Here is a 20,925-nt window from a genome sequence, read left to right as displayed (position 1 = left end):
AGAGTAACAAATGCATATTATATCATGATCCAGTAACAAATATGCACGTGTGCAGATAGAAAGACAGATGTTTGTAAAATGGAAACGAAATTTCCCCAAATAATATACCACATGCAGTGCTAATATCTGAGATTCTGTTTTCTAGTTTATTCTCTATTAGTTTTTAAAATGTGGATTTGGTGCACCAAATTGATTTTATGATACATTGATGAATGGCAACTTGCAGTTTGAGACATATTAGTGTAGGTAACACTTCATCTGCCATCCCCCACCACCCTTGTTTTCTGATTTTCTGTTTGTATTTAATGAATGCTTCAAACTAGGGGAGGAAGGAAGAGTTCCTTTTTTTTTTTTTTTTTTTTTCCGAGACGGAGTCTCGCTCTGTCGCCCAGGCCCAGGCTAGTGCTGTGGTGCGATCTCGGCTCACTGCAAGCTCCGCCTCCCGGGTTCATGCCATTCGGAAGGAGGAGTTTTGATTGGGAGATTGAGCAAGAAAGAGAGTGCTACAGCAGGGATGGAGCACAGAGGAAACCATATTCTGCCTATTTTCTGTCCAGCCCCTTGGACTTGCCTTGAGCTCCTGTAAGTAGAAACTGACCAGACTGTTCACAAGAAAATGTATGCAGATGGTCCTTGGCAGATGATGAGGTAACATCCCAATAACCCATCATAAGTTGAGAATATCATAAGTCCAAAATAAATTTAATGCACCTAATGTATTGAACATCATAGTTTAGCCTAGCCTACCTTAAATATGCTCAGAACTCTTTCATTAGCCAAAAACTGGGCAACATCATCAAACACAAAGCCAATTTTGTAACAATAAAAATAAAAGATCAAAATTCAAAATTTGAAGTACAATTTCTACTGAATGCATATAACATTTGCACCATCATAAAGTCCAAATATTGTAAGTCAAACATAATTTGGGGTTCGGGCACGGTGGCTCACTCCCGTAATCCTAGCACTTTGGGAAGCTGAGGTGGGCAGATCACTTGAGATCAGGAGTTTGAGGCCAGCCTCACCAATGTGGCTAACATACGAAATACAAAAATTAGCTGGGCATGGTGGAACACGCCTGTAATCCCAGCTACTCAGGAAGCTGAGGTGGGAGAATTGCTTGAACCCAGAATGTGGAGGTTGCAGTGAGCCAAGATCACGCCACTGTACTCCAACCTGGGCTCCAGAAAGAGACTCCATCTCAAAAAAATAAAACAAAAATAAATAAGTTGGAGATCATCTGTAAACTTCAGGCACAAACAAGGCTACTTAAGGGTCTAGATCAGGGGTCTACCAACTACAACCCTTGGGCCTAATCTATCCATCCGTTTTTATAAATAAAGTTTTATTGGAACACAAACATGCACATTTGTTTACATACTGTCTATAGCTGCTTCTGCTACAACTGCAGAGTTTAGTAGCTGCAATTAAGACTGTATAACCCACAAAGCCAGAAATATTTACTATCTGGGCCTTGACAGGAAAAGTTTACCAATCCCTGGAATAAATGGAAAGTGTTTCTTACCACTCTGGGAGGAAACCAGGACGGCTCTGAGGCATCTAAAGCAGAGTGTTAGGCATGGGCAGTATCTTTCTCAAAATAGGGCATATTGGCCCCTTTCCAGCATCCTCAGGCTGGACTCAGGGCCCCCAGCATCACAGCCTGAGCAGGAAAGCCACAACAGGGGAGATTCTGGGTGGGGACTGCTGGTGCAGGTACACTACTGCCCTTGGAAGGACCTGGGAGCACTTAGGGTGTTTCTGGGACTATGAAGATGAGGGCTGTTGAGTCAGCTGACACTGGGATTTCATTTTCATTCTTGTGCCTGGTGCGTGAAAGAAAGATGCTTGGAGAGTGCTAAATGTTTGCTAGAGGTTTCTTAAATCAAAAAGGAATTGGCAGCATGTGGTATAGAAACTGAGTTGTATCATAGCCTCTCTCAAAGGCAATGCCAGTAAAGAGTCCAGTGCCTGTAGCCCAGAACAGGAATCCTCTCTTCTGCTTGGAGAATAAGCCATCTTTTCTCAGCTGCTTTGGCAACAAATATTGATGATGATGCGTATAATAATAATGATTGTAACTAACATTTACTGAATGTTTATCAAGCACCATGCACTATTCTAGGTCCTTTACATGTAACAATTCACTTTATTTTATTTTATTTATTATTTACTTATTATTTTACTTTTTGAGACAGCATCTCACTCTGTCTGGAACACAGTGGTGTGATCTCAGTTCATTGCAACCTCCATCTCCTGGGCTCAAGCCATCCTCCCACCTCAGCCTCCTGAGTAGCTGGGACCACAGGCATGTGCTGCCACACCCGGCTAATTTTTTTGTATTTTTAATACAGACAGGGTTTTGCATGTTCCCCAGGCCAGTCTTGAACTCCTGAGCTCAAGCAATCTGTCTGCCTCAGCCTCCCAAAGCGCTGGGATTACAGGCACAAGCCACCGTGCCTGGCCACAATTCACTTTAATTCTCTTAATAAAAATACTATTTTAATCTCATTTTATAGATGAGGAAAGTGAGGCACTGCAAGGTTATATAACTTGCCTAATGAGAAACAGCTAATAAGTGGCAGAGTCTGAATTTGAAAATGGGGTGGTCTTTGTAGCTTAAAAAAAATTTTTTTGGATTGCTGGAATGAACAGAAATGCTGGACAGCTGTTCTCTGGCCCCTGAGGCCAGAGTGGAGTCTAGCAAACAGCTATACCCACAGGGCAGCCTGAACAGTGGCAGAGGCCAGGGTTTGGTAGCCTCTCCAGGGAGAAGGCAAGAGTTGAAGAATAGGAGAAGCCCATTCCTGGGAGAGGAGCCAGAAGTGCCCCCTTAGGAAACTAATGGTGAGTAACTGCAGACACTCCTCTGTAGGCAGGTATGGGCTTGAGCCGACATAACTAGATGTTTAGGGAAGTGAGGTCTTCTTTTGTAAACACAGGCAATGAAGGCTGGAATACTAATTGCTCATCTTTGGGTCCCATAGCACCCACATTTGTGTGCAGCACCAAGTAAGTGGTCAATGGATTGTTTGTAGACTGACCTCTCTAGTCCCATCCTAGATGAACCATCAGGCCCCAACCACTGAGCCTCTACTCAGCACATGACTTGGCAGTTAGAAACAAAGATAGAAGTCAACTGGACAGGTCAAAGGAATTGCTTTAATTGACGTCACAGGCATCACAGGGGTCTGCTCAGCTTCCTCCCCACCAGGGAGAAAAGTCCTTCGTTGTTGGCCATGGTGGAAGAATAACTTTGCGAGATCACCTCAAACCATTCGATTGTGTAGCCAGCCTCTTTCACAGCAGCCTCTACTGCCTCCCGGCCCAGGGGGAGGCTGGAGAACTTCTGCTCACCAATCATGTAGTAGCTGCTCTTCAGCGCATCCATGATCACCAGGAAGCCCCCTGGCTTCAGTAGGCTGCCGAGGTTCCTGAGCGCCCTGCGGTAGGTGGGGAGGTCTGGGCAGGCAGCATCCAGACACAGTGTGCTGAGCACACAGTCAGCCGGGGGTAAGGGGACGGCCCCCAGAGGCTGGCTCTGAGTCACATCACACTTCAGCACCTGCTTGACCGCCTGCCTCAACTTCTCCTCCTTCTCTGGACCCTTGACTCTGAAAAACACAAACCCACAGACATTGTTTTCCACTCCAGTCATGGGGAACTCAGATCTCTTCGGTCAAGGCTAAAAATGGCCGTATTGTCCCAGATGTGTATCCTTAGGGCCACCTCTATCGGGAAAGGAGAGAAAGAAGAACTGAGGGGCCATTTTGCCATTTGAATGAGACCGTATTACCCTGAGCTATGTTAAATCTCTTTATAAAGTGAATAGTATGTGAAAATGATGATAATACCTAGCAGCCTGCTTCTACCATGGACTTCCCCCCATGAAATTATTCTTCCTTCACTGCTTAGTATGGTACTCACTTATACTATACTGGCTCATTTATTAGTATTTATATGTTATTATTATTATACTTGATCCATCTGCCAAACTGTAAGGTAGCAGCTACTTGACCCATACAGAACAAGTATTAATAATAAGGGGTTTCAAATGCTGAAACATTATCTTTGCAGTAGTTGCTGATCAATAAGAGTGGTGAGGTCATCCATAGATATTTTTAGGAACTATTGATCATTATCCCACAGCTGTGAACAGGGCACTCCTGGAGAGAAGAAAGCTACATTTCCCATTCTCAGATTCCAACAAATATTGCAGATAGTACGTTTTCTGACAGAGATCATGTTTTTGGTAGCCTTGCCAGGAACCCTGTCCTTTTCTGCCAAATCAATGGCATGTTTTGGGTTTTTTGTTTTGTTTTGTTTCTAGAGACAGGGTCCTGTTCTGTTGCACAGGATGGAGCGCAGTGGTGCCATCACAGCTCACTGCAGCCTCAAACTCCTGGGCTCAAGGGATCCTCCCACCTCAGCCTCCCAAAGCACTGGGATTACAGGCTTGCACCACCACACCAGGCTAGTTTTTTTATGTTTTATAGAGACAGGGTCTCCCTATGTTGCCCAAGCTGGTCTTGAACTTCTGGCCTCAAGTGTCCTCCTGCCTCAGCCTCTCAAACTGCTGGAATTACAGGCATGAGCCACTACCACACCTGGCCCAATGGTGATTCTCGAGAGAAAAATCAGTTAATAAAAGAATGAAAGAAGAGAAGGCAAGGGCAGGAGATGGGACAGAGTGGCTTGTATCCTATTTGAATTTGTTAGAGGAGGAAGAAAGGAACAAACAAACAAATGATCAAAATTAAATAAACAGAGTGCACAAGAGAAACCAGAGAGCAGGGGCAGACAAAGGAGAAAGAAGTAGCAGAAGATCAGATAAGTGAGAAAAGGGGAAGAAACATTGAGTGTGTTAAGGGCCCAGGCCCCAGAGCACTAAGAGTAGGAGTGACCCCTGAGTATTGCACTCTTGGAAGGAGTTAACCAGCAAAGCATTGTGGAGCAGATCCAGTCTCACACTTAGGAAACACACACTCCACCATCTGATGCAGACTCCAGGAGAAAATGGCCACTTGGGCATCAAGGCTTGACAGACAGCAGAGATGGCCCCACATTCCAGCAAGTGAGGGAGACTTTCACTAGGACCATTTCTAGTTATGAGGAAAAGTCAATGGTTTAAATAAAACTTGATTTGAGAGAGTGGACACTAGTCATGGGCATCTTAAATATTCACTTAAAATCTTAATCCCAGCGAATATAATCACTTCTTTGCAAACATGCTTTATGCTTGCTATAATTTTCCATTTAAGGAGCTTAGCAATTAGCAGATGAAAAGATGCTCAACATTGTCAGTCATCAGAGAAATGCAAATCAAAACCATGAGATACCACTTCACATCACTATGATGGCTATAATAAAAAAGACAGATAATACCAAGTGTTGGCAAGGATTTGCAGAAACTGGAACCTACATACACTGCTGCTGACAATGTAAAATAGTCCAGTTACTTTGGAAGACAGTCTGGCAGTTCCTTAAAAGGTTAAATATAGAGTTCCCAGGAAATCTGTCTAGGTATATACCCAAGAGAAATGAAAACATATATCCATACAAAAACTTGTAATGAATGTTTATAAATAGCTAAAAGGTGCAAACAATCCAACTCTCAACTTCTGAATAGGTAAATAAAATGTGATATACAATGGAATATTATTTGGCAACAAAAAGAAATGAAATTCTGACACATGCTACAACATGGATGGACCTTGAAGACATAGGCTAAATGAAAAAAGCCAGAACCAAAAGGCCACATATTGTATGATTCCATTTATATGAAATGTCCAGAAAAGGCAAAGCTACAGAGACTGAAAGCAGACCAGTGGTTGCCAGGAGCTGAGAGATTTGGAAAGAAATGGGAGTGGCTGCTCATGGGTACAGGATTTCTTTTGAGAATTATGAAAATGTTGTAAAATTGACTGTGGTGAAGGTTGCACAACTCTGAAAGTATACTAAAAACTACTGAATTTCACAATTTAAATGGGTGCATTAATTGTATGGTATGTGAGTTATATCTCAATAAGCTGTTATATTAAAAGAGAGAGAGAGAGAGAGAGAGAGAGATGAGCTTAGCAAGGTGTTGATTTGGGGGAATTCCTACCAACCACTAAACTGGTACCTACAGAGAAAACAAAAATTATCCTTAGTTGGGTCTGGGTCTACCTGCTCCTTTATCAAGGCTAGAAATGGTAGCAGGGTGACCACTTTGTCCTGATTTGTCTCAGACTTTTCTAGTTTTAGCACTGAAAAATCCCATATTCTAAGTCCCCCTTGCAGTCCTGGACAAAGCAGACAGTCACTCTAAGGTGGGAAACTAGTTACAAAGCTACCACCCAGCCTTGATACAACATGGAAGATTTCATAGAACACTTTAAGAATAACAATAACAACAAAAAAACACTGTAGAAGTGGGTGAGAAACATGTATTTGAATAGACAAACTAATCTAGAAGAGAAAAACTTAAGTAACCTATCTGCACATAGGAATAATAATAAAGTGTATACCAAAAGGTAGAGTAGTGACAACATAGTGTTCTGGGGGATGTGTTCTGGGATGATCCTGTATAACGGGAACATTGTGGAAATGTGTGTTTGATTACAACAGAAGCAGAACGAACCTCCGTGCCCTATTGCGTATTAAGCTATTTGAAACACTTGAGTTACCACAGAACTAGAACTTACCAGTCAGATGATGATGCAAATAGTTCCCAAACTGTGAGCCACACTGTGAAGTCTCCAAAGCTCACAAAGAATGTGCCAATTTGAAAGGGAAATTTGCTAGAAACACCCAGTGTCATAGATCCCCGCTTGTCCTTGGACACACAGCAAACATTGGGGAAGTCAGTTGCCAAGGTAGCTGTGTAAAGCCTGCATACACCTCGGGGCAATGCAGGGAAATGGACTCACCGGAGACCCAGCCAATTATCACTTTGCCTCACGTTTAGCTCATGGGGTAGGTAATAAACACACACCGGGAAAGTGCTATGCTGTTTTGCAGAAAGCTAACAGCGGTGTGGCCATTTCTTTAGTTCTAAAGATCTGCCCTTTCAAATGATTCAATATGCAAAAAAAGAGGCAGCCCTGTCCTCTGTAAATATGCATCTATAAAAGCCTGAGGTGTATGGGGAGGGAGGGAGGGAGGCAAGAAAGGATGAAGAGGAGGGCCCCGGGAAGAACCCTTTCTGAAAATGTCTTCCCACATTCCAGGTGAACTATCCTGAGATTTTAGAGGCGGTTCCTCCTGCCCTGTCTCAGCAAGGCCGGCAGTGCATCAGAATCTCCCTGACAAGCTGTTTTTCATTGTCCTCACATCCCCAAAGCCCCATCTTCAGAAGTTCCTGCAGGCTCTCCTGAGAAAGAAGCATCAAAACAGGTCAAGGAAATCAAGGCTAAGTAAGCTTGGAGGTCACTGTGAGAATTGTACGGGCAAGGAATAATCATTAGTGCACCTTTGATAGAGACCACACCCCACACCCGAATCAGGTGAATGATATTCTAGGAGGAGAAGTCTGATAAGCAAAATGTGAGTATTCATGTATTTTCCAAATATGTTTTGAACCTCTATTATGTTACAGGAAATAGGCTGGGCACTGGGGACACAAGGATGAACAAATGAGAAACAGATTCTAACCTCATGGAGACTGTAGATGGGTGGGTGGCGGGAGAAAGCATTAACCCAGTGATCACTCACAGAAGTGGAAATTAAAACTGACAAATGCAAGGAAGGAAAGGAGCATGGCACTAATGGGGAGATGTTGGGAGCTCCCCTTGACCTAGAGGATCAGGAAAAGCTCCTCCAAAAAAGAGTCAGGCAAGCAGAGATATAGAGGATAAATATGTAGGAGTTAACCAGACTGAAGCAAGAGCAGGGAGGGCGGGAGGAAATTCCAGTAAGAGGAAACCGCAAGTGCAAAGGCCACGTGGTGGCAGGAAACACAAGAGGAGAGAGCCAACGTGGCTGGATTGTGGGGAAACAGGCTGGCAGGAGCCAGACTAGGCAGGCCTTTGTGGACCATGATAGGAATTTTGCTTTTCATTCCAAAAGCTCCGGAGAGTCACTAGGCAGCACTAAGGAGGACAGTGACATGATCTGATTTACATTTTGAGAGGGTCACTTGGGCTGCAGAGCAGAGAATAATTGAGTGGAGGGGCAACAGTGGAAGTGGGAGGCCAGTCAGGAGGGAGACAGGGTAGCTGGGACCAGGTGATGGTAAACACAGGAAGAAATGGGTTACAGAGGAAGTAAAATGGACAGAGCTTGATGTTAAGTTAAATATGGAACATGACAGAGAGGGAAAGGACAAATTGACTTCCAGGTTCTGGCTTGTCCAATTTATTATATGATGGTGCCATTCAAGGAGCTAGGAATACCAGAAATAAAGCAGATCTGGAGCAGATCATAGCTCTGTTTTGGACACACTGAGTCTGAAGTGCTCTGAGACCTGTGAGTAGAAATGTTTACAGTTGAGGAAATAGCTAGTTGAAGGTTTCTTAACCTGCCCTGTGAATTTTCCTGGGGAGATAAGGTGGCAAGAACACCTGTTTAAGAGAGAGGCATCCTTGTAAAAGGCGGGAATGTTTCCTAGGTATCACTGAAACAATCATCATGATCATCAAGATCCTGGTTTTGAAAAAGCTTATCAATATCCTTTTGCAAGCTGTGAAAGTCCAGAGATGCCTCGGAATAGAGGTGGTTCACTAGTTTGTGGAACACATTTGGCACAACTGTGTCTATTTTTGGACAACATACAAACATCTTTTTAAATAGAAATGGAGGTCTTTGCACAGAGAGCATTTACCTCAGAGAACTGCCACCTTGACAGGGGCCTAAGCTTTCTTCTGTCAGTTATGCTGAGGTTCAGAGGAGCACACTACCTGACTTCAAACTGTACTACAAGGCTACAGTAACCAAAACAGCATGGTACTGGTACCAAAACAGATATATAGACCAATGGAACAGAACAGAGCCCTCAGAAATAATACCACACATCTATAACCATCTGATCTTTGACAAACCTGGCAAAAACAAGAAATAGGGAAAGGTTTCCCTATTTAATAAATGGTGCTGGGAAAACTGGCTAGCCATGTGTAGAAAGCTGAAACTGGATCCCTTCCTTACACCCTATGCAAAAATTAATTCAAGATGGGTTAAAGACTTAAATGTTAAAAGACTTAAAAGATTAAAGGCCTAAAACCATAAAAGCCCTAGAAGAAAACCTAGGGAATACCATTCAGGTCATAGGCATGGGCAAGGACTTCATGACTAAAACACCAAAAGCAATAGCAACAAAAGCCAAAACTGACAAATGAGATCTAATTAAATTAAAGAGCTTCTGCACAGCAAAAGAAACTACCATCAGAGTGAACAGGCAACCTACAGAATGGGAGAGAAATTTTACAATCTACGCATCTGACAAAGGGCTAATATCCAGAATCTACAAAGAACTTAAACAAATTTACAAGAAAAAATTAAACAACCCCATCAAAAAGTGGGCAAAGGATATGAACAGACACTTCTCAAAAGAAGACATTTATGCAGCCAACAGACACATGAAAAAATGCTCATCATCACTGGCCATCAGAGAAATGCAAATCAAAACCACAATGAGATACCATCTCACACCAGTTAGAATGGCGATCATTAAAAAGTCAGGAAACAACAGGTGCTGGACAGGATGTGGAGAAATAGGAACACTTTTACACTGTTGGTGGGACTGTAAACTTGTTCAACCATCGTGGAAGTCAGTGTGGTGATTCCTCAGGGATCTAGAACTAGAAATACCATTTGACCCAGCCATCCCATTACTGGGTATATACCCAAAGGATTATAAATCATGCTGCTATAAAGACACATGCACACGTATGTTTATTGCGGCACTATTCACAATAGCAAAGACTTGGAACCAACCCAAATGTCCAACAATGATACACTGGATTAAGAAAACGTGGCACATATACACCATGGAATACTATGCAGCCATAAAAAATGATGAGTTCATGTTCTTTGTAGGGACATGGATGAAGCTGGAAACCATCATTCTGAGCAAACTATCGCAAGGACAGAAAACCAAACACCGCATGTTCTCACTTATAGGTGGGAATTGAACAATGAGAACACTTGGACATAGGGTGGGAAACATCACACACTGGGGCCTGTTGTGGGGTTGGGGGGAGGGGGGAGGGATAGCATTAGGAGACATAGCTAATGTAAATGACGAGTTAATGGGTGCAGCACACCAACATGGCACATGTATACATATGTAACAAACCTGCACGTTGTGCACATGTACCCTAGAACTTAAAGTATAATAAAAAAAAAAAAAAAGAGGAGGAGCCACTCTCTACAGAGGCAACCAGGAGGTGCTCCAGGCCCCACCTGCTGTCCAGAGGGCCAAGGAAAACAGCTTGCACAGCACGCCTGCAACTGATTCCCACCCACCTGTGTGTGTGCCCTGGCATACCTGGAGGGAAGCCCTGCTCCAGACACCAGTGCTTCTACTGTAATGTGCATACCACCCTTAGCAGATCTTACAGTGAAGGTTCTGATTCTGTAGGTAGCTAGTGGGGCCTGAGAGCCTGCATTTCTAAAAGCTCCCACGTGTTGTCAAAACTACTAGTCCAGGGACCACAAGCCTAAGCTATGCATTCCAAGTTCCAGGAACCATAGGTTAAGTAATGCAGCTTCTACAGTTTCTTAAGGAAAGAGCTCATTTTCCTCTGTTCATGATATAAGCTTGAGTAGTTGTATCTTAGTGTTTGACTTTCTTACGACTTTTTTGGATAGTTGTAAAAATGAGGGTTGTTTATTTTTATTATTTTTTATTATTTTTGAGACAGAGTGTCACTCTGCCAGCCAGTCTGGAATATGACCACAGCTCACTGCAGCCTCGATCTCCCCAGCTCAAGTGATCCTCTCTCCTGAGCCTCCCCAGTAGCTGGGAATATGGGTGTGCACCACCATGGCCAGCTAATTTAAAATGAGTGGTATTTAAACGCAGAGGTAGAAGAACAGGAGACAGTACATATGTCTTTGGCAGCCTTTAGCACAAGAAAAAGCTTCAGATAAAGAAGAAATCGTCTTGAAGGAAATAGGTTGTAGGTTGATAAAGCTACTTGAAGATGCAGGAAAGACATGAGTTGCATAGGATCATTATCATTCTCAAAATAATTAGTCACAGGATCTAGCACAAGGATAAGGGTAAGAATGCAGAAATTTACTGCCAAAAATGCAATTTCCAACAGAGTGATTGGGAAGGGACAGTGTCTCAAGAGCCAGTTGTTCCAAGCTGACAATTCAGGTGTGGGATAAGTAATGATTTTACTATCCTGCTAGATTGTAAGGGTTCATTTTCGAATGAGATGGAAAGGCCGGTAGTGGATACAGAAAGTGAGAACAAAGTTTCAAAAGCCTTCTTGACAGATGATTTGGACTTTGGAAAGGTGTGTTGTCTAACAGTGACTGAAGATTTATTTATTTATTTATTTTACAAAGTTTCCCTGAGATTCTACAAATCCTGAGAATTTCCTTATTTACTAAATAACTTTAGATATTGTCCAAATTGTCATAGCTGCAATTGTTTCTAGTTAATATCAATTTCATTCTGTGGAATCACATAGTCAACAGAAAAAAAGGTGTATGAAATTATTTTTATATTGAAGAATATAGCCCCACTTTGAAGGCTATAGCCAACATAAAATTCTAAGTCAGGGGTATACAGGTTAAAATGCATATGAAAATAGGCTCTCACTGGCCTGGGCAACAGAGCAAAACTCCCATCTCTACAAAAAATTAGCCAGCTATGGCAGTGTGGACCTTGAGTAGTCCCAGCTACTCAAGAGGCTGAGGTGGGAAATCACCTGAGCCCAGGAGGTCAAGGCTACAGTGAGATTTCACCACTGCACTCCACTGTGGGTGACAAAGCAAGACCCTGTCTCAAAAAAAATAGAAGAGCCTCTCTCAACTTCTTACTACATGTCAGAAAAAAAATGGGGCAATATTTAAACAATTTTATGATTTTGTTCATGTGTAAGAGTGACAAAATACATTTTCATATATGCATGTGCTTAGAAAACACGTCACTGTATGTTCTTCTTGAAACAAATATTTGAAGATCTATTCAGTTGACAGATGAATCAAAATTAAAGACTCAATATCTAGAAAAATTGTATAAAATGAGCACCAAATACATCCAAATAATTCTAAATTTGATTACAAACCAAAAGCAAATGTCCAAACTGATCTTGAAAGAAAATATAAAAATAATACTTTAAATTACAATATTTTAACTTTAAAATCTCAGATTTCAATAATAAATACTGGGAAGAGAGATGCCAAGGGACTTTGGTTATCAAAAATTGTTAAATTCCTCAAGTTAGCAGGGAGGAAAACAATTACTAACTTTTTACCCGACTTCATAAGTTAAGAGAATTTGTCTCCAGCAGAACTGCATTATAAGTAATACTAAAATAAGTTCTTCAGGTGAAGGAAAATGATGCCAAACAGAAGAATAGATCTTGGGAAAGGAATGAAAAACACTAGAGAAGAAAGATATGTGGGTAAATATAAAAGATCTTAAATATATGCATAATATAGCCTTAATTAGTCTGGGCTCCTGTAACAGAATACCATAGACTGGGTGGCTTATAAACAACAGAAATTTATTTCCTACAATTCTAAAGTCTGGAAGTCTGAGATTAGGATGCCAGCCTGGTCAGGGTCTGATGAGGACTCTTCTGGGCCACAGACGGCTGACTTCTCATTGTATCTTTATATGGCAGAAGGAGAGCTAGAGAGCTCTCTGGGGTTCCTTTTATAAGGGCACTAATCCCATTCATGAAGTCTCCACCTTCATGACCTAATGACCTCTCAAAGTCCCGACCTCTTAATACCATCACAAGGGGGTTAGGATTTCAACACAGAAATTGGGAGGGAGGGATACAAACATTCAGTCCAAAATTCCTATGTTTAATATGTATTGTTATATACATTGTTTAAAACTGTATACTGACTTATGTGACTATACTTAGCACTATTCAACTAACACTTGAACATAGTAAAGATGGTAAATTTTATTTTAAAATCAAAATTAAAAATAAGACAATAAGAATAAATAAAAGCACTACTAACTAAAGCAAAACTAATAACAATACATGTATTACAGTGTTATACATAGAAATAAAATATATGACAAGAACATAACGGCCAGGAAAGTCAGTTAAGGAAATTACACTTTTGGAATATCTTACATCCTTCATGAGACAATAGATATGTCAAGGATGCATATTGCGATTTCTAGAAAAACCACACAAACTCACACAAGACACAGAAGAGGTTAATAGAGGAGATAAAGAAATACTAAAAATATGTACACTTATACTAAATGGAATACTAAAAATTACTGCATTCACCAAGGGAAAACAGGAAGAAAGACACAGGTGAACAACAATCAGATGGGACAGATAGAAATCATATACCAAGATGGTAGATTTAAATTCAACCCTGTAATATCAGTAATTACATTAAATGTAAATGGACTAAACAACCCAGTTAGAGGCAGAAATTGTCAGTCTGGATTAAAAAGAGAAAACATAATCTGAAAACAGAAGGGTAGAAAAAGATATGTAGATATATCATGTATATTAGTTATATATAACTGCAGGATAAATTATCCCCAAAATTTAGCAGCTAAAAATGACAAACACTTATTTCTCTGTTTTTTCTGGTTCAACTGGGGGAAATTTGGTTCCAAGCTCACTCCCCAGGACAAGAGAGTGAGATAGAGAGAGAATACCCAATAAAAAGCTGTCATTTTTTAAAAATTGATTTTATTTTTTACAGCAATATTAGGTTCACTGCAAAATCAAGCAGAAGGCCTACATTGGCATACCATTATCACCCAAAGTCTGTAATCTACGTTAAGAGTCACTCTTGGTATTGTACATTCCATGGATTTGGACAAATATATAATGACATGTGTCCACCATTATGGTATTGTACAGAGTAGTCTCACTGCTCTAAAAAATCCTCTATACTCCACCTATTTATCCCTCCCTCTCCTGACCCCTAGCAACCACTGATCTTCTTTACTTCTTCCCTAGTTTTGCATTTTCCAGAATGTCATATAGTTGGAATCATACATGTAGCCTTTTAAGATTGGCTTCTTTCAATTAGTAATTGTATTTACATTTCCTCCACATCTTTTCGTGGCTTGATAGCTCATTTCTTTTTAGCACTGGATATTATTCCATTGTCTAAATGTACCACAGTTTATTTATTCATTCGCCCACTGAAAGACATCTTGGTTGCTTTCAATTTTTGGCAATTACGAATATAGCTACTATAAACATCTGTGTGCAGCTTTTGGTGTGGATGTAAGTTTTCGACTTTTTGGGTTACATACCAAGGAGTGCAACTGCTAGATTGAATGGTTTTGCAACGAATAGTCGAATTGTCTTCCAAAGTGGCTACACCATTTTTAATTCCCACAAACAATAAATGAGAGTTCCTGTTTCTCCACAGCCTCATCAGCATTTGGTGTTGTCAGTCTTCCGGATTCTGGCCTAGATCTAATAGGTGTGTAGTGGTGCTGTAGTTCTTTTTAATTTAATATCACAATTGATATCCCATCACTATGCTGCATTCTACCAAACTTGTCAGTACTGAATCACTAAATCCAGCGGATATTCTAGGGAAGGGGATTACACAGAGGTGAAAATACTGACACAAGGATTATTGGGGGCCATCTTAGAGGCTGCCCACCACACCACGCAAAACAGCAAGCACAGGAAGGCTGATGTAACTATATTAACATTAGAAAAAGTAGACTTCAAGACAAATACATTACTGGAAATAAAGGGAGATATTTCACAATGGTAAAATGGTCAGTTCATCAAGAAGACATAACAATCCTAAAAATGTATATAAAAGAGCTAAAAACAAGTGTCAAAATGCATAAAGCAAATGTTGACAGAACTATAGGGAGCAAAGGATAAATCAACAACCATAGTTTGAGACATTAACACCTCTCTCTCAGTAATTGACAGAGAAAGTAAACAAAACGTCAGTAAGGATGTAGAAAATTTGAATGATACTATCAACCTGCCTGACCTAATTGATATTTATAGAAACGATAGCTGCAACTGAACAATATGCACTCTTTTCAATGTAGAAAGCACATAGAATGTTTACTGAGATAGACCATATGCACAGCCACAAAATAAATCTCTGACTACAACAAAATTTAATTTGAAAGCAATAACAATAAGATATCTAGAAAAATCCCAATACTTTGCAAATTAAGCAATATAATTCTAAATAATTCATGGTCAAAAAAGAAATTACAAAGGAAATGAGACAATATGCTGAATTTGAAAATAATAAAAATACCACGTACAAGAATCATGGGATGCAGTTAAAACAGTGCTAAAGGAAATTTGCAGCATTAAATGCCTACATTAGAAGAAAGAGATATGTGAAATAAATGATATGTTTCCAACTTAAGAAGCTAAAAGAAGAATTAAAAACAAGAAATTTTAGAAAGCTAGAAAAAAATAAAATAAACTAGAAAAGAATTAAAATTAAAATAACTAGAAGAAAGAAAATGATCAAAAATAAGAGCAGAAAGCAATGAAATAGAAAATGGACAGACAATAGAGAAAAATCAACAAAGCCAAAAGTTGGTTCCTGGAAAAGATTAATAAAATGATCAATCTGTAGCAAGGTTGATCAAGACAAAAGAAAGAAAACAAGACAAATTACCAATATCAACAATGAAAGAGGACAGATCACTACAGATCCTACAGACATAACAAGGTCTTAAAAGGATACTGTAAAAAAAAAAAAAAAAATGCCAGTAAAGTTGACAACCAAGATGAAAAGGACAAACTTCTTGAAAAATACCACTTACCAAAACAGACGAACAAAAAGAAAATCCAAGTAACCATTAAAGAAATACTATTTTTAATAAAGTCTTCTCTCGCACAAAACTTTCAGATTCACCTGGCTTCTCTGGTGAATGCTGTCAATCATTTAAGAAGGAAATTATACTAATAATACTCAAACTCTTCCACAAAATAGAAGAGGGGAAATCACTCCCAACTCATTTTATGACTCCAGCATCATGTTGATATCAAAATTTGTGAAGCACACTAGAAGAAAATTATAGCTCAATATCCATCATAAATATAGATGCAAAAATCTTTAACAGAAGATTAGAAAACCACATCCAGCAATACATAAAAAGAATAATACTTCATGACCGAGTAGTTTATGCCACTTTGGTGTAACATTCAAAATCATCCAATGTAATTCACGTTTTCAGAATACAGGAGGAAAATCATATGACCATCTTAATAAATGCAAACAAATTTTGACAAAATTCAACATTTGATTAAAATTTCAAAAAAGCAGGGAATGCAGAACTTATTCTGATAAATAATATCTATGAAAAACCAATAGCTAATATACTTAATGATAAATCGTTGAACATTTTTTCTCCTAGAATATGGAATAAGGCACAGAGGTCTGCTGTCATCATTTCTATTCAATATTGTATTGAAAGTTTTTGCCAACATAATAAGGCCAGAAAAATAAATAAAAAGTGTAAAGTTGGAATAGAAGAACAAAACCTATTTTTATTTGAAGATACTATAATTGCATACATTCATCTTTTTTATGCAGCTTGCAAAGAAGTCTGTGGGGTCTCAACAACATGCATAGCAGCAGAGAAATGTTGCTCCAGGAGTGAATGGTCAGTTGGGGAATAGACTGGATATTGTCAGACAATCAGCAAAAGATGGAAGTGCATAAGGACATGAGAAAGACAGTGAATCACAGACATGGCTACCTCTGGCTAATAGGCTATTGCCAATTTCTCGTTTTGGAAGAAATTAAAATTTACATGAACAAATGAGATTCATTTGCATAAATTTACCTGTAGATGTGGTAGTGTAAGATCTTGACCATTAGTTGTGAGTATATAAAGTCTACTTTCATGGATGGTGATTAATAAATTCTTTTCAAGTAATTCCTTTATGTTGCTTACCTCAGTTTAAAAACCTAGTCAGATTTTGGTTGTATCTGGTGATGTCAGCATCAGCCACACTCACAGCCAAGTTCTATAGGCTTGGATGGCTAAAACAGCATGGCAGTGAGGCAAGGGACAAGCCCTGACATCCAAAAGCTGCTGGTGAGAAGCTGAGTTAGCCTTTTACTTGCAGCTGTCCTAAACCTAGGTCCCAAGGTACTTGACTGCACACTGCTCTTGTCCCCACAGGCCTGGAAAGTTTGGGGGTTTACTCCTCTTTGCTCAGTATCCATTTCTTCAACCCTCTCCCTGTGTCTTCCGTTATTCTGGTGCACACACGCACGTGCACATACACAAATTTACAAACACGCACACACATGGGCCTATCTCATCTGTCTTGCTCTCGCTCTCTCGTTACCACTCATTCTCCATTTGGATTTCTCTTTGGTCCCTATCTGTCTGTCGCTTTTGCCAACCATCACTCAGATACCTTCAAAAGCCAAGAAGTAGACACCAGTTTCTCTACCTGTTCCCTTCAAGATCACACACATAGGTCACCACTGGGGACCAGTCAAAGGCCTCTGGCTCTTTCCTCAGCCACTTCTCCAGCTCCTGCAGGTTCCGGTCTGAGTAGTCAGTGACGACGATCTCCTTAAAGGATTCACAAGCAGAGAGGAGCTGATAGATAGTGGGGCCAGAGCCGATGTCAATCAGCAGGTCTCCCTTCACACCATCTGGGTTAGTGGGAGGAACAAAGAGGAGAGGGTCAGGCATCTCATGGCAGTGGGCAGAGTCAAATTTGCATTGTCTTCCTTGGGACTGTGCTGGCAATCCTCAAAGACAGACCACTACTGTTCACAACCTTTCCCTCAAAATGTTTTTTTTAAACATCTTTTCTGGGCCAGGCACAGTGGCTCATGCCTATAGTCCCAATACTCTGGAAGGCCAAGGCAGGAGGATCACTTGAGGCCTGGAGGATGAGACCAGCCTGGACAACATAGTGAGACCTCATCTCTACAAAAAAATTTTAAAATTAGCCGGGCATGGTGGCGTGTGCCTGAAGACCCAGTTATTGGAGAGGCTGAGGCAGAAGGATCCCTTGAGTCCAGGAGTTTGAGATCATGATGAGCTGTGATCACATCCCTGCACTCCATCCAGCCTGGGCAACAGAGTGAGATCTATATCTCCAAAAAAAAAAAAAAAAAATCCCTATTTTCCCCAAATCCCTGTAATTTACATCATAGTGACAAAGAAAATATAAGTATCAAAAAGACTAAAAATGTCTCACTTGAATTTTAAGTAAAGCACATCAGTTTGAAAAACCTCAAACATTAATAAAATTTAAAGTCAAAAAGAAAAAAAACTTTTCATTTATTATTCCCCAATCCAGGGTGGATGCATGTTGCCAGGAATTTTAAGGTCTAGGAGAAGGTAAAAAAGATCTACATCTGGTGTACAGACTGAACACCAGATCCAGAAAGTCTGTTACATGGAGAATGTAAAAACTATTAAGCAATACTTTCAAGGAAAGTTAATTTTTAAAAAAATTGAGTATATAATGTCTTTCTCCAAAAAGCACCCAGTTCTTCATATATTGGGAGGTCTTTATCTCATACATATTCACAGCATTCCCTTGAGTTAGGATCAGAAGTACTGTTTTAAAATTTCCACTTAAGTGGCCCTTTGAGGCTAAAAGTCTCCCTCAAGTCGCCTAGCAAATCAAGGTAGACCTAGGACAGCACTCCGGTCCTCTGGTTTCCTTTTGTTTGATCAAGTGAGACAGTGGATACAAAAGCACTTTGTAAACTGTGGAATCACTATGCCAATATTCGTTTTTATCCTAGTTAAATAAATGGGTGATGCCAAAAGGGCTGTGAAGCAACAACGACAGACGCAAAACCCAGTCGTGCCCTGAGACTCCATCTATATGACTCACATTAGCGGGGAGACATGCAGACAACAGACTTACCTAGGCAGAATATCTTGAAAAGATTTTTCAGAAGGTGCTTAAGAATCTGGCTTTCTGCAGAGTGCCTAGAACCAAACTTGTAATATTTTTCTAGGTAATCCCGAGGGTTAAAATGGCTTAGATAGGTGTCCTTGGAGGTGAAGCCTGATTCCATTGTGTCTCACTTCTGTACCACTGGAGCACTGCCCTCCTTCTCTCTCCTCCAGAAGCCAGGGAGTGACCCTGCAGAAGTTGTCTTCCTGAGTCTCAGGCTAACAGCATTCCTTCCAACAGTTCAGCCCTTCTTTTAGAACAGATGATTGGTTAAACACTAACAGAGAAATAGACCACAAATGTTCTGGCTATTCTAGGAAGTGATGAAATTCCCGGAGAAGGGAGCCTAGGCGAACGGGGGTGGAGGTTATGGTAGAGGGAGGGCCATGAGCTGTATGCAATGCTTGCCCAAGGTGTGAAGGCCAGCCGCCAGGGATTGTAGACCAGAGGGAGCACTTGAACTCGTCAGGAAAGTTATTTAATGCATAGGACCCCAAAGTTCAGAGAGACAGGACATCTCCAACAAGCACCATCTTTCTTCTCATTCTTGCCATGATTCCCCCAGGAAAAGGGGTCACAAAGAATGGTTTAAATTTAAACATGTAAAAGAAAGGAAAAAAAGAGGGGAAAGATGAGGATAGGAAATCTATTCAGGGCTAAGGAATGTTGGCTGAAGAAGGAGTCTCAGATGAAGTCTGGAAAGAGTAATTTTAAAAGCCTGGATAAGGCTTTCTGTAAAGTCTAGTCCAGCCAAACATCCCGAGACCCTCTCCTCATGCCCAGACTCTCTCTCCATCCCTGCCCTAGGCAACTGCAGCTTCACTGACCACTGCCATGACCCAGTGTCTGGCAAGCACCTCCTCCCTAAGCCTCCCCACTCCTTTCAGTCAATCCAAATCCTGATAGTTCTTTCAAAGTTAACTTTACTTCCTTTAAGAATTATTTAAGGCCGGGCGCAGAGGCTCACGCCTGTAATCCCAGCACTTTGGGAGGCTGAGGCGGGCAGATCACGAGGTCAGGAGATCGAGACCATCCTGGCTAACACGGTGAAACCCCGTCTCTACTAAAAAATATATATATAAAAAATAAGCCAGGCGTGGTGGTAGGCACCTTGCAGTCCCAGCTACTTGGGAAGCTGAGGCAGGAGAATGGCATGAACCCGGGAGGCGGAGCTTGCAGTGAGCCGAGATGGTGCCACTGCCCTCCAGCCTGGGCAACAGAGCAACTCTGTCTCAAAAAAAAAAAAAAAAAAAGAATTCTTTAAATCCCCTTTTCTGAACTCACTTTGAGACAGAGTAGGGATGGGGCTTGGCTTCAGCTCACTTCCCGCTAAAGCATTCTTTCATGCATTCCCACTGATCACAAAACCACACCACTACCTCACTGACGACATGTCCATTAGTCATCCTTTTACTTAATTCCAGGAACTGGCCTTAGGAGATAAACAATGTTGCGGGGTGTCCCACCTCGGGAAGGAATGCTGAATAATTGATTTACAGCCTTGTTGCCACTGGCCAGACCACCAGTTGGCCCATTCCTCAAGATAACCATTGCAACCAGGTAATGCTGACCTGCATACCCTACTTCTCTCATGTGCTTTGCCCAGCAGCACATCCTGTCTCTGACGTCAATTCCTGTGCTTTGCCTAATAAAAAAATCCCTACCGGTTCTTTCCAAGGAGTCAGCAAGCCAGAGAATTGGCTTCCTCTTTTGTTGTCGCCCTTATGCCAGGGCATAAGTTCCAGTAAAACATGTTTGGGAAGACTATTGGCCTTGTGTCAATTTCTATACACTGAGAGCCAAAAAACCCATGGTCAGTAACATTATAGCCTTAGAATTTGTTCTACCCAGCCAGGCACTTGATTTTTTTTTTTCTTTTTTCTTTTCTCTCTCT

General features: G+C 40.8%; 1 protein-coding gene across 1 annotated transcript; it reads right to left on the bottom strand.

Annotated features, from left to right (window-relative positions):
• Positions 1-3,142: 3,142 nt before the first annotated feature.
• On the bottom strand, positions 3,143-20,362 carry NNMT (nicotinamide N-methyltransferase). Its single transcript, XM_002822505.5, has 3 exons — positions 18,999-20,362; positions 17,556-17,763; positions 3,143-3,614 (listed from the first exon to the last, which is right to left on the bottom strand). The coding sequence occupies exons 1-3, from the start codon at positions 19,150-19,152 to the stop codon at positions 3,182-3,184; spliced, it is 795 nt and encodes a 264-aa protein (XP_002822551.1). The 5' UTR covers positions 19,153-20,362; the 3' UTR covers positions 3,143-3,181.
• Between the last annotated feature and the right edge of the window lie 563 nt (positions 20,363-20,925).

This window comes from Pongo abelii, chromosome 9 (assembly GCF_028885655.2).
Source record: "Pongo abelii isolate AG06213 chromosome 9, NHGRI_mPonAbe1-v2.0_pri, whole genome shotgun sequence".
In the NCBI taxonomy this organism is placed as follows: domain Eukaryota; kingdom Metazoa; phylum Chordata; class Mammalia; order Primates; family Hominidae; genus Pongo; species Pongo abelii.
Note: the sequence above shows the minus strand (reverse complement) of the source record. Positions and strands in the feature narration are given on the sequence as shown.

Excerpts from the sequence above, each read along its gene's own strand:
- NNMT (XM_002822505.5), bottom strand. The coding sequence starts at position 19,152 with ATGGAATCAGGCTTCACCTCCAAGGACACCTATCTAAGCCATTTTAAC. Across the intron at positions 17,764-18,998 it reads TTTCAAGATATTCTGCCTAG|ATGGTGTGAAGGGAGACCTG; the intron begins GTAAGTCTGTTG and ends CCACTAACCCAG. Across the intron at positions 3,615-17,555 it reads TGTGATCTTGAAGGGAACAG|AGTCAAGGGTCCAGAGAAGG; the intron begins GTAGAGAAACTG and ends TGTGTTTTTCAG.